Raw genomic sequence first — 18,881 nt, forward strand, 5'->3', positions numbered from 1 at the left:
TACCTACAGTAATCGGTGCTTGATTTTTCGCCTACGACAGGGGACACCACCTGCTAGCACATTTTTGGTTTCTTTCTTCATTACACACTGATACCTGGAACCTTACTGTTCACTGCTTTGCAGAACTACCCATTTATTTATGTAGCACACTTTTTTTATAGCAGTGATATATGAAAAAGAGCACTGTGTAAAACATAAAGAATGCATAGTTCTGCAAAGCACTGACAAATTAGACCACAAATATCAGTGCCTAATGAAGAAAGAAATCGAAGATGTGCTAGCAGAAAGCGTTTCCAGATGTAGACAAAAAACCAAGCAGAAATTACCATAAGTAAAAACCAACATATTGTAACTGATTGTTTTTCTATCTAAAAAACAAATCAGATTGTAAATACTTTTAATTACAGACCAATGATGGTACTTTATTTCTCAGTATGTCAATATATTCTGGTAAAATTTGCTGTGTGTGGAATGAAACTGATGTATGTAACTTCCCTTCTTTTTCACCAGCTTTCCCTTTTACTTCAAACCCAAGAATAAAAATAAAAAAGACATTACTTGAGTAGTCTGAAATATTTTTTGACAATCTGTTGATTCATATTATAACAACTAAAACCAGAAAGTATGCATACCAGGAAAACTCGCAGTTCAAACAATAAAAGACAAAGAAATGGAAGGATGTTGGAGAAAAAGGAGGGAAAGTTTTCATAGCCTTTTTTGTTATTACAAAGTGTAGTCTGTTTACCTAGACAAGAATGGCACTGAACCACGAACGAAACAATTTGTATTCAGAGTTTTTTCAAAGTCATGCCATGAGACAAGATTCAGATTGATTGTGAAATAATGGTACTTTTCAGATAACTTCTTTCAACTAGGACAATAGCCCATGTTACGAAAAGCGTAAAAAGTTATTGAATATTTACAAAACAAGTTCAGATCAGCTTTAGTTCCGGAAAGAAAGGCTAGTTTGGATGAAAGCTTTATGTTGTAGTGGTTGCTGAAAGGAAGGCTCAGCTGGTAACAATATTTACGAAGGAAAAGACCTCGCTCTGACATAAAATAATTTGTTCTATGTGACTCTCAATCAATTTACATAAAGAATTTTTTTTTTTCATTGGCAAAGACAGTTCACCATAGTTGTATGAGCATTAAGGAGTAATACATCTACCAAAACTGTTTTACATCTCAAGGATTCTCTATTACACAAAGGCTACTGTGTAACCATTTCTACACATCACCTGAAATTATCGATCATTCGGTTGGTTGGTCTAAGTGGGAGATGGGGAACACACAGCAAGATTATTTGCTACAACACAAAACAGGTATCAAGGGAACTCTTTGAGCAAGTAAAAGGGATCTAACAACCATGCTAGTAGCCACAAAACTTAACAAAAGGAAGATTGGGGCATTCCAAAGAGATAAAGTCATGGTACTCAAATGAAAAAAATTGCACTATCATGTATAACGCAAACAAAAAGGTGATGAAATAACGGGACCTCAGTTGATACATGGCTATAATGATAGAAAGAATGGCCTTGACAGTGCTAACCAAGAACTTTCTTATTATGAGACCATGCTGAAACAGCAGAAAATATGTTACAAGAAAGTATTTCAGTACCGGTAGAGGTAATCAGCCTCTATTCAATGCAATTATTTTATTCCAAAAAAATTCCAACATGAGGGAAACATTTTTAAAATTTGAAATGAAGAAAATGAAGTGATTCTTGATATTTAGTTTTTGGTTTCTTCTTACATTTCTTCAAGACACCCCTTGTAACTATCCTAATTATTGAATAAAATTGATCTATTTTATACAGAAAAATCACAACATTGCTTGCGGTTGGAGGATTATGGAATGTAACAATCCGCATTCTGACACACAGAACTCTTACTTTTTTTGGTGGCTGCATTTTCCTCAGTAATCCTCAATTGGAGATTCAAATGGGGAACTATTTTACCTCCAGAATATTTTACTCAAAAGGATGCCATCACACATTAAGCCATACAGTACAGCTGCATAACCTCGGGTAAAGTAACAGTTACAGTTACTCATTGCATTCAGCTATTTGCAGTGCCAGCATAGCAGGAGCATCCTGGGTAAATGTCAAAAGGCCACATCAATCATCCAGAATGTTGCCCTGTAAAAACTGAGGAGTCTGCTGCCCTCTTCATTAATCAGAGCTTTGTCTGACCTCTCTACAGATACCTCTCACTCTACAATAGAGCAATTTGTATTATTGAAGCGCTTAAGCCACCCACCTCAGCAAGGTACATTATTCACACTGGCCTTATAACATTACTCAACCAGACCAGGATAAAGCACACACTTTGTAAATCAACTACTGCATACACACCAAATCCATTTTTTTGGCAGTATTACAGAGCAACTACTGCATATGGTAGTTGGATAAAGAAATACTACCTATAGAGGAGACACTGAAGAGTGAAGAAAAAATATTTCAATCCCAAAATCAGGAAAACTAAACCACTCTGCAAAAGCAGCCCAAAAAGGAAGTTTGCGTGTTACCAACATTCCAAAAAGTTAAAGTTTAAAATTTGAAAAGAAATCCAAAGACTTGCACCCCAAAATTTAAGAGTGTGGAGACTTTAGCAGTAAAAAACCTATTTCAGGTTTTGACAGAATATGTGGCTTTATCACAATTGTAAAAGTAGACATGTGAATGCAAATAAAAACATAACATTAATGAAATGAAAGTACGGCATTGATGGCAGGGAGACCCCACCTGAAGGAGTTCTGCTGACAAGTGGCAAGTCTTTTCAGGTGAGGCCACACTGAACAACTTGTGTGTTGTTGAAATTATGAGGACAATAGAACACCCAGCTTCCTAATGGAGAAAATGTCCAAACCACAAAGGAATCGAACCTGTGCCCCTGCACGATAAACACGCTGGCCCCTCAGCTAGGGAGGTGTAAATAACATTAATGTAAACAAGGTAAAGGAATAGTAATCCCACACATTTTCCAAGATTTTGAAGGGAATAATCAGAAACTCAATTTCTACATACAAGTCTAAAATAATACAAGGTACAATCACAAACATATGAGAAAATCCAACAACTTAATTCATTAGCCTCAAAAATTACCCCAGTGGCTAACACTACATGGAAAGTATTGTGCGACACTGATAGATTTAAAGTTAAAATTCTCATAAAATGATCACAACTGCAAAATAGGGAAATTTGATCTCATATGGAGTTCTACCAAGAGTAATTCTTCCTATGTGCATATGCAAATTGAACAGGATGGGAGAAATGATTACGATACCTGCAATAACTGTCCACATCACAATGTAAACTGGCTTGCACGGTGTAGATTTAGGTGCAGAGACAGTAACATTAATATTATGCTGTTTAAAATTAAGTTTAAAGAGTTATTATTATGTATAATCTGTCCGACCCAGATTTTAATATGCAAGGGTAGCAGATTCATGGAAACCTTTTGTGACACTAGGACAAAGCTGTGACTGTTTCTAAATTTCATGTACAGAAAGGGTAACTGACGTCATACTTACAGGATCGCGAAGAAAGTTGAGCACACCTTCCATTATTTGTGGTAGAAGATTCTCCATCTGTTTATGGCAACCTTCACCCACAGCTGAAAGAGCCATAAGAGCAGCATGCCTGGAAAATTTTAGTTCAAGATGGGTGTAATCCTACAAATATCACGAATGTAAAACTGTGGAGTAGAAATATCAAATGTTCTAAGTGTGAAATTTAAACTTAGCACAGTGAACCAAAGGCAGTATGTCTTTTGTACATAACTTATTCATATCCAAAAATCTGAAGTCTTCTATCATACAATTATGCTGTGCATCTCACCACCATAAAAAATTATGAGAAACCAGAAAATAAATAATTCATTAGAACATCCTAGGTTCCCTACCAAGAAATGACTGGTTTCAGGTGCCAATAAAGTTTTTGTTTCTGCAATTAATACCAAAGCAATGCGATTTGTGATAATACAAGTATAGAATCACAGCAGTAATGTTTTAACAATAACTGCAACAAAACAAAAACTATTTCGCTATATTATTTTTTTAACAGGAGAAGGTAAAAATTACTGACTTCTGTTTCTTATACAACTCCATTTTCCAGATAACATGTTGCAAATTTTACTGTAGAACTCTCTGTGCCAGTGAGGAAGAAATAGCAACAATGTCTACAGGTGTGTGTTTTGCAAGTGACAGATGCAGCTGGTCTTTCAGATGAAACACGACTCAGCATACATCAGCAATAGTCTTTTCTCTTTTGAAAGAAAAGACATTTTTCCATTCTTCTCTTGTAGAGTAATAAGTTTTCATAGTTATTTGAGACAGATAAGTTTGATACACTTTGCTCATACCGTAGGTCTTACATGCTTGCATTGACATCTTTAAAATCAGAGAAGTCAGTTTACACATCAGGATGTGTTCATAGCTTTAACAGACTCAACACACTTGTGCAAATCTCTCTGAACAAAGGCCATGCATAACTATTTCCCTGTAACTGCAAAATCTGTCAACTCAAAAAGCTGCATCCAACCACCAAAAACTTGCATTCTCTCTTTTCAAACCTTAAAGATTTTGAATATAAATGAAGCAATCTAAACTATCTTGTGCAACAAGACTTTTACCACGCATACCACAAAAGCAGCTGACATGAACACTCAAAACTGTAGTGACTTAGCTGCCTGCTGTAATATATACTGGAATGTGTTAATGTTGGAACAGATAATGCTTGCTGTATATCAATAAATATGACAGTATTTACACAACTGGGGAGTTTTGACTTAGCTGAATCAATACACATTAAATCCATTGCATATTTGTAATTTTTATGATGAATCTCCTGTTCAACTACAGCTGCAGTTATGTGTCCTTCTCACCTCAGGTCCGAAAACTAAATATCATTTAATCTACACGAGTACATATGAGAACTGCGAAAGAACCCATGTTGCATCTCTCTTAAAAACTGACGCATAAATTTGTAAGAAACAGAAGTCAATGGAGACTTTGCCTTATATGAAATGTAAGTTCTTTATACAGTTTAATGTTCATGTGCTCTTCAGTCAACTTTGATTGATTAATGGCTTTCATGATGTCCTTTATGTGATCTTTAACTTGCTGTCTATCCATCACATTTAACAGCCGACCTTCTTATTAAGGATACCTTCTTATATAGACACTACTTTTTTCTAGCCTGAAGAGCTTGCAAAAGTGTGTGTCTGAGTCCAAATACTTTATTGGAAAGCTGTCTTGCAAACTTGCTTAGTGCCACCATCAGTATCAGGTACTGTGTAACACACTGTTAACTGAAGACAATTGCTTGCTACATTATATGTACCAGCACACACAGTTTGATTTCTTGTTCACTTTCACTCCTCCTCCTTGTGCCTTTGTACTGCAACAGTGCAGGGTCGACATGGTTGTAAATGGATCTGACCCTACCTGTCACTAATCCATTATACCCAGGGACAGAATAAGTTAAGCCCGACCACATATAGTGGTATTCATATGAAGGCGAGCAAAAGGTTTCTAAATGTTTCTGAATCAAGCAAATGAGGCAGGCCTTGGATGCCAACCCGATGTTAATATACAGGGACGTGGGAAACAGCCTAAAAACCACATCCAGGCTGCCTGGCACACCAGTCCTTGTTAATCCACCAAGAGGATTCTATCAGGGGTCTGTACACCTCCCCGTTTTAGAAGTGGTACTTTAACAAGCACGACTATCTGGGTAGATTCATTTTCACTCTCTATTCTGTAATATTCATTGAAAAATTTGTACTTCTAGTGAAATGATATATCATTGTATGAAGCCTAAAACAGTTCTATGAACTATACTCTACAAACTGATCCAGTCATTCATTCATAAAGATTCAAACATTAAATGTGAGATCACAAATACTACTTGCAGTTCATTAGGTGAGTTCAGTAAATGAAGAAAGTTTGTGTTATCAGATCATTAGTAATACCGTACTGACCTCATTGTTTTGTGCCCCTTTACCAACCCCCCCCCCCCCCCTATGTGACCCTTTGCCTGTTCACTTCTCTAGATTTTTGTTACTATGTTTGAGGCCAAAATTATCTCCCTCCATTACAAAGATGTCTTACTAATACATACAAAAGCTTACATGCACTCTGCTTCTCACACCAACTGTGCATCTACTAACTGGAGGGGACCTTGACACATGGCACTTTGAACGCCAAACAGCACTGCTTGGCAAAGAGACCACAAATTTGTGGAACACTTTCTCCAAGACAAACGTTGGAGAGTGCAGGATGGAGTAAGCTTGTAGAAGAGGTGCTGAGTCACACACAGGCACATTGAAAAAGACTGCTAAAATGTTAAAGCTTTCTGATAAAATCCTCCACCTGTAGCAGAAAAAAATACACATTCACACAAGCACAACTCAGGGGGATGGGACAATATTACTGATGCTGAAAGTTAGTACAGTAAAAACCCTATTTTACGTTTCTGTGCACCCCACACTCAAAAAATGCAAATTTGAGGAAAATGCAGAATTGGGTATGAGCAATATGGCATATATGATAAAAAAATCACATTCCTCACCAATAGTTTGTATAAAACCTGTCTAAGCAAGGAAATTAAATGTACAATACAATGTTTATACTATAATTCGTGGTAATGAATTTCATCAGTTCTTAAAAAATAACAGATGTGTAAAAGCAAGTAAAAACTCATCAAAAAATTGAAATTGGTGTATGGGTACCAGGTAATCGAGCTGTTTTCTGGCATGCTTCAACTACAAACTATATGTTCAAAACACGCATTTTTTTGAGAGATCATACTTTATGTTCACCCAGAAGAAAGCAAAAATTGATGAACATGTTGAATAAAACAAAAAACATCACAGCAGCTAATTGGTTAAACCATAAACATGAATGCAGAATCTGCTTCATGACATACTTTGTCACCACTGATGTTTTTGTTCAATGCTTTTATTGTAAGCAGCACTTTTTATCTGCTCACCATCAGGTGTAAAGTGTTATTTCAGACTTTATGAGAGAAACGGAGGTGAAAAAATAAGTTTACCTCCCCATTTGATGTTACAAGCTTATTAGAAGTCAGCTCAGTGAATTCCTGTACACTGTGTAAAATGTAAATTTGAAAGCAAGATCAGATGCTACAGTTTCGTTTCATGCGCTCTATCACTGCTGCCAATCTTTACGACCTACAGTATATGGTGCAAAGTACATACATGAATACTGTATGTAGTTGTTGCAATTTTATCATCTCACATTTGAACACAAAAGTCTTTCAAATGTGCTTTTGCAAAACCCATTCTATTTCCGTGCGACATCTCTGTCATAGCACATCATCTGCATATACAGTATATTTTCAGCACTTCGCAAATGCTTTCACCCTTACTTGCACTCCAGTGGCTGAAGGGCCACTCCACCTCTCCACACATCCAGTAGGTGGTTGCTGCACAGGCTATTGGGTGATTTAACAAGTCGCCAGCCAATAAATGTTCACAAGCCAGAAATGGATGATGCTCCCTCAATTATGAGCAAGCATATTCTTCAAGATTCTGTGTTTGAATTTAAAAGGTCGACAACTGATATTGCTGCTGAATACAGTACATGAAAGAAAGATAAGACCAAGTTCTATGACCCGAAAAAAGATATTGGCTCAGTCCGGAACACTTCACCTCGGCTGTCTTGTTATTACATAACCGCTGCAACCCAGCAGTAGTTGTATCGTAACTACGCAGTGAAGCTAAATGTTGCAAGTTGTGCTGGCAACACTGAATGTGGATTACATTAGCATTTCCTCTCTCACACCTCCCCTCTCCACATGGGCGTAAAATATTCCCTCAATTCTACCATCACCTGTGGTGCGAACCATCTGTCTTTTGAACCACTTTTAACTTGTTCAGTCACATTAAATGTCAATAAGAAGAAAACAGGACAAAGTCAAGCGAGACATCAAGTAAGAACTTTGAATAGAGATAAAACTTACTAGGAAGAAATGTAAAATCAGGGATTTTTTAGCATTAATCTTTTGGTTTTTCACAGAGGTTATAAATTTATGGTTTAGAATCGTGAAAAGTGTAAAATCAGAGAATGTAAAATCGAAGTTCCACTGTAAATGTTTACACTTAACCCTATGTATATCATTTATTGCCTTCATCACTGAGAAAGAAAGGAAAGAAGGGAGAAGCTTCTTTTTTTTTTTACTAACATTCCAACTTGCAGCACTAAGGAAGAGTATGTGTTGCTGACAGCTGCTTATTGTTTATAATGCCCCCTCCCCCCCCCCCCCCCCCCTCTCTCTCTCTCTCTCTCTCTCTCTCTCTCTCTCTCTCTCTCTCTCTCTCTCTCTCACACGCACACACACACACACACACACACACACACACACACACACCTACCCTGAACAGCTGCATAGTGATAGTCTGTACTTTAAATGCTTTGTCAGATATAGCAATTTGAGTCAGAATATAGTTTTATATTTTGCTGTTTTCTTATCTATTTCCATATGACTGCACTGCTGTGAAAATAAAATTGACCTAATTTAATGTGTAAAAAGTTATGTTTACAGTCCAATTTATTTCCCCTACTAGCTCTCCCCTAACTCTCAAGCAGCTTTTTCAGCTTGGTTACCCAGCCACTAAACAAGCAGTGTTGCAAATCACTTTTTCAATACAAAATATCAGTTTAAACATTTTCATAAGTACCCATTATCAATTAATCTGTAAAATGCATAAATTCCTGGGCATTTATGAATTTTGGTCATTTATCCTGGGCATTTGCCCCAACTTATAAATGCCCAGATATTTTACATCACTACGACTGGGAGCGAAAAGAGAGAGAAGTAGGGAAGGTAAAGGACTTGCATGTGTTTTGGCAGGGTAGATGACATGGTTAGCACTGGAGTAGGGATGGGAACGAGTCAGTGGGAACAGGGACTAGTGAATGTATGGGTCACAGGCATTGCAGGAGTGAAGGATATGTTGTAGGCAGAGGTCACACCTGCCACTATCCACAACATCTGCAAGAGTCTCCATCAAACCTCTCCTTATAGTTGCCAAACCCTGCCTTGCAGACCCACAATATTTACTACACACTTAGAAACTCTGTCCCACCACCATTCAAAATCCAGAAACAAAACAGACCCACAACAGTGTCATGAAATGTCCTCCAAAAGCCTCAGCCTTGTAGGAGCATCTGTCCTTTACAAAGGCACTATCTTTGGCACCACTCACTAGTTCAATCATTATGAACTTGTTAAAGACTCTCTTCTCTTCCCAATACCTGTAGGGGAAACACTTTCGCCACCAATCGGAGTCAAACCAAATCCAACAATGAACCCTGCCTGACCTCAAATACTCCTCCATCAACCACCATCTACCCCAACTGCTCCTAAATCACTGTTACCATCTGGAGTCTGCCTACAAACACCAATTTTTATGAATGGCACAGATGGGAACTCTCCCTACAACATGTCTTTGTTTCCATAACCCTCTAACCCTCCCTGGCCTAAACCTTCATTAGTCTGTCTCCCACCTACCTATCCCCTTCCTACTTCCACTCCAGTACTATACACATCGTCTATTCCACCAATGCACCAAGAAGTTCTTTCCGCTTCTCTACCTCCCTCCCCCCCCAAGCAGGAAAGCAGCACAGCCTCACGACTCATGATGTTTCACTTAACAGCCATATACTGTCCCCACCTTGATCCTGCACACTCCACCATGCAGCACTAGCAATGCAGCACTAGCTCTTCCCCATAGGTACTCTGCTATTCCTCCCCCTCCCCACCTCATGGCACCTCTTACCCCCATCACCCACCATTGGTTGCTGCTCTGTCAATCACAGTTGCTGTAGGACTGTAATGGCCCGAGACAGTGGACATGGTGTGCGAGCTGTGTTAGTGTGAAAGTGTGCATTTCCAACAGGAAAAGAAAGACTGTCTGGAAGCTTTAATAAATTAACAGTCTTTTCCACTGTGCCTGTCTGCGACTCAGTGCCTCCTCTACATGACAAGTAGCAATCTATTCTTGCATTTTATTACTTCTCCATGACAAGGCATATGTCCAGGGATATATGACTCAGTAACGAGAACACATTAGCACTAAAGATCCATTTTGTGAAAAAACTGCACTTAGAACTTATTACATTTCCATCCCTTAATTATAGTCAGCAGAAATGGCACTAAACAATACACAGACTATACAAGGACCCTTGACATACTACTACGGATAGCGGAGAAAAATTAGAGGATGATGAGGTAGAAGATATACTGAGAGAAAAATACGAAAGCACACTGAAAGATCAAGTGGAAACGAGGAACTTGGATTAGATGACATTCTGTCAGAATACTTTGGAAAACAATGACAAAACCACACCACTTGGCACCCAAGATATACAGATGGGTAAAATGTCCTCAGACTTCAAAGACTATGTAATAATTTCAAACCCAAAATAGGCAGGTGCTGATGCAAACATTACTGAACCGAGAATTCATGATATTTACACCAATTATTTACAGAAAAATGAAAAGACTTAAAGATAACATTGGAGATCAATTTGGCTGCCTCAGAAATGTAAGGACATGTGAAGCAAAACTGACCTTACAGCTTACCTTAGCAGATAGTTTAAATAAAGGCAAACCTACATTAAGCTAATTTGTAGATTTAGAGAAAGCTTCTGACAATTTTGACTAGAATACACACACCAAAATTTTGAAGCCACCAGAGGTAACATACAGGGAGCACAGAACAGAAACCAAATTGCATCCATCAGTGTCTAAGGTAATGAAAAGGACACGGCAGATGACAAGGGAGTGAGACGGGGTCCTATCCCAATTGATGTTCTATTCGCACAACAAGCAACATTTGAAGGAAACTATGGAGAAATTTGGCAGGGGAAATTAAATATCAGGGAGAAGAAATAAAAAAACTTTGAGGTTTGTCAATGACATTTTAATTCTGACAGAGATAGTGAGAGACTTGGAAAATCAGTTCATTGGATACTGTTTATAGAGAAGACAAGATTAATGTATGTGTGTGTGTGTGTGTGTGTGTGTGTGTGTGTGTTGTTGTTGTTGTTGTCTTCGGTCCTGAGACTGGTTTGATGCAGCTCTCCATACTAATCTATCCTGTGCAAGCTCCTTCATCTCCCAGTACCTACTACAACCGACATCATCCTGAATCTGCTTAGTGTATTCATCTCTTTGTCTCCCTCTACGATTTTTACCCTCCACGCTGCCCTCCAACGCTAAATTTAGATCACGTAACTAATGAGGAGGTATTGAATAGGATTGGGGAGAAGAGAAGTTTGTGGCACAACTTGACTTGAAGAAGGGATCGGTTGGTAGGACATGTCTTGAGGCATCAAGATTAATATGAACAAAAGTAAACCTAAGGTAATGGAGTGTAGTCAATTTAAATCAGGCAATCCTCTGGGTCTAAGTGAGACACAGCAAGAAACTGTCAGTCAGGTAATGGAGGGAAGTGAGGGGAATGGGATATTATAAATTATAGAGAGATAAAAGACTTGACTACAATAATCAGGTTTAAAAAGCACCTTTGGCTTTCTCAAATCTGCACACAGCCACGAGTGAGATGGATCTGCAATTTAAATCGTGACATACTGTGGTATAAGGGTTCCCTGGAATTAACTCAAAACCATTAGGTGTCAACACATATTGAAGGAAGCGACTAGGTAAAAGAAAACGCGACAACCACTGCGAGAGAAACAATAAGGCGAACTGAACAACAGAGAAATATCGAAACATATAAATTAAAATGTGAGCAACAATAAATAGATGCACAATTGTTGGAACCAAAGTTCATTTTCAGTCTGAAAAAAAATGATGCACGCCTACAAGATTTAAGAATAATAAAAATAAATCAACATTAAACAATGATTCATTCACATGGTGTACAGTATTTTAAAGAATAATAGTTGACATTGTGCCACCTCCTAGATATTATATTTTGTTTTGGGAAGGAAAAATTAAAGATGACAAAATGAGTTACTACTTCATCAACAAACTCATAATATACTTAACTATCATTTGCCCACAAAACTTTGTGTGTGTGATGAGCTTAGAAATCTTTGTATGGAGGCTTCAACACAAATTAACTAGCACTTAGGAAGTCACATGAATTATTGTTTTGTTTATAGCTGCAGCAGCATAAAAGGTTCCTTAACAGGGTGTATACATGGATGAGGAAAAACAATTCCCAGATTTTTCCCGGTTAAAAGTACATTTCCTCCCGGGTGAAAATACACCTTTTCCGTGTTAAGTGAGAGTATACTTTTCCTCAGAACTGTAAAACTTATTAGTCTTTTGAATGGTTATGATTTTATACACCAGTATAGTATTTACCGGCACTTTAGAAAACAAAACTCAGGGAACAAAACATGTTTTGGGAAGATTTCTGATGTGCATATTTTCGTATTACGAAAGTATGAATTCAAATTCCACCAAACACCGCACGTTACCTTCCGAAGCACTGAAATCTTGATTGCGATGCACTTTTGTAAGCCAGTCATAGCTCACGTCACAATCTCACCAGCCGATGACAGCGGATATTCAGAACATAGGACACGTGATGTAGTCAGCCAATAGCAACATCACTGTTACGTAACACGAACACACAAATAGGGAACGTTAATGGTTTAAATTAATATACGTAGTGTTGCTACAAGAAAAGAAAAGCTTTCACATATAATGTTGCCCCTTTTAGCGCATGTTACACTTTAAGATACATCACACAAATGTGCCAGTAAAATGTTTAAGAACGACATAAATGTCAGATCTTCTGGGCTCCAAATTATTCTAAATCATCATACTCAAAGAGTTGATTTTTAAATGAGAGTCAAACACTTTGTGATTTAAGAAATTCATCGTACATTCACACACACAGTTCATCTTGCGTAAAAGTAAATTTACTTTGAAAGTAACACTTTTCAAAGCACCATTCGCAATATTTTCCCGCGACCTGTTAGAAATAGGTTTGCTTCAGCAGTTGCCAGAGAGCGCCAGATAACAAGTGTCTTACATAATGTCATAAAAGAAACAACACATTAGAGGACACTCTAAGAGCGCGGGAATTTCGTGAACCATACTAAAATGCATAATTCGGCTTAAAGTGCACATTCGTATGTAAATATTCTTAGAGTACCCGTACTGTATTATCTCATGTTTGGTTCTTTATTATGGCATAATGCCATACGTTCTAGAAGATGAAAACATGCACCTGAAATGCAGCGAACAGTTGAAACTAGCCAATAGTGTGGAATTAAACACTCCCTTTCAAATAAATTGGCAATAAATTGGCTGGTTCAGTGGAAAAGATTAATAAAAGCCAATTTTCTTTAGAAAATCGACAAAATAACTTCATTGTTCTGCAATGTGATTAATGCTTGACTGTCAGAAAGGGGAAATAAAATAAAATCTGAAACTAATAACATATTTTAGCCTTTTGTAATTATGTAATTCACTTGATAGCTCCTGGTCACAGAAATCAGTTTTGTTTTCATTTGATGTAAGAGCAATAAATGAAAAGGAAACAGCAAAATCACTAAATGTAAACACGGGTCACGTGAGACCCTCCCCATTACAACTTAAGACTGCTCTGTAGATCTGCCCCAGATCTACAATATTTCCGAACCGGGGCAATACTAGATAGACATCATGAACTTTGCATTGGTCAAGTGCTTCATCACAAAATGAAGTAACCCCAAGAAGTAGTGTTTTTAATGACCAAAAAATGTAAGAGTGATACTAACTAGTTCAAGAAGTCTCCAGTGAAAAAAATCAATAATTAAACCCTTCTCCTGGGCCCTTCTATCACTATAAAAGAATGCTATTTACAACATGTTTCATGGTGTATTGACACACTGTTTGACCACTTTTATAAAAATTGAAGCACAGTCTTAGCTTCTTATGAAACTCTGCCAATGATGTTTTTGACAATGTAGTGTGAGCCTGGTATGTTCCTCTCACTGTTGTCTTTTACATACCTGTGTCTCCAATCAGTACTTGAAAGCATGGTTGGAATTGTGGATTCAATATGTGGCATTAGAGCATTACCACCCAAACCACATGCCAAACGATCCAGTGCCGATTCAGCTACCACGTTATTACTGAAAACACATTAAGAAAGAATTTGTTACGTAGTAATGTCTACAAACAATCCATAAAAAAAAAGAAAAAACGGAATTCCTCAAATGCTACAAGATGCATCTTTTAATGCTGCTGTGCTTCATGAATCCTAATTCCTATCCCTTGCATATCAATAGTGCTTATTTTTTAGAGTATGTATGCTAAAGTATTACACCAAGTACAAAATATATTTATGGAGGAAGATTCAATGCCTGTCTATTTCAATCCCGTGCTAATGAGAGAACATGTAACACTCCTGTTTTGAGTACTCTTTTCTGATGAAAACATCTAAACATGAAAATTTTCAAAACTAATGTACTGAAAGATGAAATCCTACACAAGAGTGGTTGGCTAAATACTTTCTAGGAGGAGGACTCAGTTGACAGTCTCCAGAACTCTACTCATTTACACCACACCTGTATGTGTAAATTCCACAAATTATCTGACAGTTAACCTTATCTCAAAGTTGAAAACACTCACATCAAATCAGATAGACAATCTTCCACATTGTAAATAGCTGCGTTACGTTTCCTTGCTAACCTAGTATGCATATATCAAATGCAAGTGTGCTACGTAGAATTGAACACTACATCTTGCGTTAATTGCGTAAGGCAAGTACACCAGAGAGAGGTTGCTTGTTTCAACCAGCTACAAATTTGTCCATTCAAGCAGATATGTATGCTTCACCAGCAACGGAATTACAGAACCAAGCAGCCCACTGCACAATAATTCTCCTCCCAATCTTCTTGGTTATACATGTGTTGATCAACAGAATCACCCGCCACGCATGAACGTATAAAGAAACTAATCATACTGGATTAATGTATGATCTTTGGCCAAGTGTACTTACATAACTGTTGTGAACTATTGGGAATACAATGTGAAATCACAACTTACTTCAATTCTCAGTTTTTGTTTTCTTATTGAAAAGTAGTGCCACATGTAAAATGATAGGTCCTACTTGTTTCACATTCAAAAGTGTATTCCAAAAAAGTACCAGTGTCACTACTGCCAGTTAGAACTATTCAAGAAGACTTGGAACCTTACCACAAGTGTGCACCTGTGTGCTCACAGGCATCCTGCACACTTAATATATTCGTAAATTTAACAGTTTCATTTAACAACATAGAGCAGCCAATATTTCATATACAACCAAGCTTTCAAAGTAGCTTAAATAAGATCAAACAGTGCAACATTTTATAAGTTGGACACAGAGCTAAAGGCCTTTATAATGAAAGATACCTGTCATTATCTTCATCCACAACCTCATCTGTAACACTCCAATCTTCCTCCTCTTCTAGGTCAGTCATCATTTTCAGTATTTCTGGTATCAGTTGTGTGAGATACTTGCCACCAATTTTTCGTAACATTGCTGGAGCAGTTTCTGCTAATGTTACTACAGTTTCCAATGCCAAATGACGCCATGAATCAGGCATATTTCCATCAGAAATGACCTGTGAAAACATCAAACTGCTGTATTGTAATAAAAAACGTGATTCTGTGGATTCTTACTTAACAACTCTCGACAGATCACCTGTCTAATGCATCACTTTTCAGTTCTAGAACAATTATTTGATTAGTAATTTGAAATTATTGTTTTACACGAAATAATATGTGGTTCAGTAGCTAATTAGTAAACTACGAATCCGAAGTGCTTTTAATTAAATTGGTTCTAGATTTCTTTTTATCTCTTATTGCTTCTTTCACCTCTAACAAAGATTCATAAATGAGAAAAATGCCACACTGCACTGGGCTTAAGGAGTTCAAGCTGACCTGTAACTCCTTGCAACCAGTTGGTTACATCAGTTGAGGCTAGAGGAAGGAATATGAGAACTACTTCCAACATCCAACAACTTATGCCAAATAAATATGGACTTCAAACATTCACATTTATTATAAAAGAAAATTCTGTCTCAAAATCTGAAAACGTAAAATTTACTTCAAAGCAAACTGTGACTAGATGAGCTGTTTTATAAGTGTGTGCCAAATAGCTTAAATATAACAAATTTTCCTCTTAATGTTATTGGACATCATTTAGCAAAAGCCAATTTGGAAAGATAATATAATAGTAAATGCATGAATTCAACAACGTGTCAATGCACTCGTTGCTCTGGTGCCACATCACTTGCAGTTGATCAAAATGCTTGTAAAATTCACTGCTGCCTATCCACGGGTTTGTCAACCAAGTGCGCAAAGATACCAGGAAAGCTAAGTTCACATTTGAAGCAGCTGTCATGAAATATTTTGACACCAGTAGGAATAGCTACCAGTGTAAAGCATTTCTCTCTCTGCACTCCCACTTTCATGTTATGCACAGAATACTGATTTTCCTTGCAACACCTTCCTGCATAATATATGGCTGGGAAATACACAACACCTTTATCATCCTGGTAATTGCATGCACTATTTTGTTTATACCCATACACAGTGCCTCCGCAACTGGAGAACTCACAATGCAATAAGAAAATCTCAGTCACTAAACAATTTGACTGTCAGTCAAAATTTCTCTCAAATATGTCAAATAGTATCTATATGACAAGCATGTCAAATGAAGCTACACACAGGTAAATAATTTGATAAACACTAAGAACAGAAAATATGATGAAATTGGTGATGTTTGACAAATTACTTGAACATTTTCAGGGGCCTGTTTTAAAATACACACCACGTAATGCAACACAGCACTTTGACATAATGTAACATCATCGTCAAACGAAGAAATGCATAGATTTGTTTGCTACCTAATGTTCAGAAGTTGAAGTAATGTGGCAGCTTTCAGTGGCAGACATTTTGAACTGTGTTTGCATGAAATCCTAGGAGAGGCTGGGCCTGAACTACCTCATTTATGGTGCTGCGAACCTCAGCAGCCGATTGTGTGGTAGCCATTACCAAATGCTTTGTCATTTGCATTGCTCATTGTTCTCTGTTTGTATTTCAAAAGGAGTGAAGAGACTAATCCAGGCCACAACCAAGTTTGATTATGACCCTCAACACCAAAAGATATCAGTGATTCCTGTTCCCATGTGTCAGCTCTGCTTTCACAGAAATACACAATACACAATGTGCTGATTGCCCTGCAGGAGATAGGCAGGGCTTGTTTCACCACAACGCTTCTGTGCCGTCTTGCAGTCATAATTCTAGTTTCTTTACGCTCACGGCTGACAGTCAATTTATAATGTCCCCACTCTGCACTGTAGCAACCAGAAAACAAAACCAGCTAAGGTATCCTGACTATGAAGTCTTTCTCTAATGTGCAAATAATGAGTCATTTTCTGTTCTCTTTCTACACTGAGTACCTTGTTGGTTCTGTCTGTGGTCTTATACACGAGTTGCTCAGCTTGAATGCCCACAAAAGTTCAAAATCAATATTCTGTAAGATTTTTGGTTATCAGCTTGTGTGAGAAAAGAAAAATAATGTTGAGAAACACCTTAAATACTGACCTTACGACTTATCTTAGAAGATTAAGGAAAGGCAAACCTACGTTTCTAGCATTTGTAGACTTAGAGAAAGCTTTTGACAACGTTGACTGGGATACTCTCTTTCAAATTCTAAAGGTGGCAGGGGTAAAATACAGGGAGCAAAAGGCTATTTACAATTTGTACAGAAACCAGATGGCAGTTATAAGAGTTGAAGGGCATCAAAGGGAAGCAGTGGTTGGGAAGGGAGTGAGACAGGGTTGTAACCTCTCCCCGATGTTATTCAATCTGTATATTGAGCAAGCAGTAAAGGAAACAAAAGAAAAATTCGGAGTAGGTATTAAAATCCATGGAGAAGAAATAAAAACTTTGAGGTTCATCGATGACATTGTAATTCTGTCAGAGACAGCAAAGGACTTGGAAGAGCAGTTGAATGGAATGGACTGTGTCTTGAAAGGAGGATATAAGATGATCAACAACAAAAGCAAAACGAGGATAATGGAATGTAGTCTAATTAAGTCGGGTGATGCTGAGGGAATTAGATTAGGAAATGAGACAAAAAGTAGTAAAGGAGTTTTGGTATTTGGGGAGCAAAATAACTGATGATGGTCGAAGTAGAGAGGATATAAAATGTAGACTGGCAATGGCAGGGAAAGCGTTTCTGAAGAAGAGAAATTTGTTAACATCGAGTATAGATTTAAGTGTCAGGAAGTCATTTCTGAAAGTATTTGTATGGAGTGTAGCCATGTATGGAAGTGAAACATGGACGATAACTAGTTTGGACAAGAAGAGAATAGAAGCTTTCGAAATGTGGTGCTGCAGAAGAATGCTGAAGATTAGATGGGTAGATCACATAACTAATGAGGAAGTATTGAATAGGAATGGGGAGAAGAGACGTTTGTGGCACAACTTGACCAGAAGAAGGGATCGATTGGTAGGACATGTTCTGAGGCATCAAGGGATCACCAATTTAGTATTGGAGGGCAGCGTGGAGGGTAAAAATCGTAGAGGGAGACCAACAGATGAATACACTAAGCAGATTCAGAAGGATGTAGGTTGCAGTAGGTACTGGGAGATGAAGGAGCTTGCAGAGGGTAGGGTACCATGGAGGGCTGCATCAAACCAGTCTCAGGACTGAAGACCACAACAACAACAAAAACAACCACCACCACCACCTTCAATCATAGAAGCACTCTAAACAGGCAGGAAAATGCTTCTGTTTCTCAAGAGAGACTATCATTTGTTGAAAGATGATCATTAGAAGTAAACAAAAGACCGTTTTGGGAGGGGGGAAAGGGGGGGGGGGAGACTGTTGGAGTT

The 18,881-nt window shown here is 37.7% G+C and overlaps 1 protein-coding gene across 1 annotated transcript in view; it reads right to left on the minus strand.

The window, feature by feature from the left end:
* LOC124589517 (importin-5) overlaps window positions 1–18,881 on the minus strand; it is a 169,004-nt gene that overhangs the window by 100,023 nt on the left and 50,100 nt on the right. The window contains exons 7-9 of the mRNA XM_047131559.1: window positions 15,387–15,598; window positions 14,003–14,125; window positions 3,533–3,641 (exon numbers count right to left, since the gene is read on the minus strand). Of these exons, the coding sequence (XP_046987515.1) occupies window positions 3,533–3,641; window positions 14,003–14,125; window positions 15,387–15,598 (444 nt within the window). The remainder of the gene's footprint in view (window positions 1–3,532; window positions 3,642–14,002; window positions 14,126–15,386; window positions 15,599–18,881) is intronic.

This window comes from Schistocerca americana, chromosome 2, assembly GCF_021461395.2.
Source record: "Schistocerca americana isolate TAMUIC-IGC-003095 chromosome 2, iqSchAmer2.1, whole genome shotgun sequence".
NCBI lineage: Eukaryota > Metazoa > Arthropoda > Insecta > Orthoptera > Acrididae > Schistocerca > Schistocerca americana.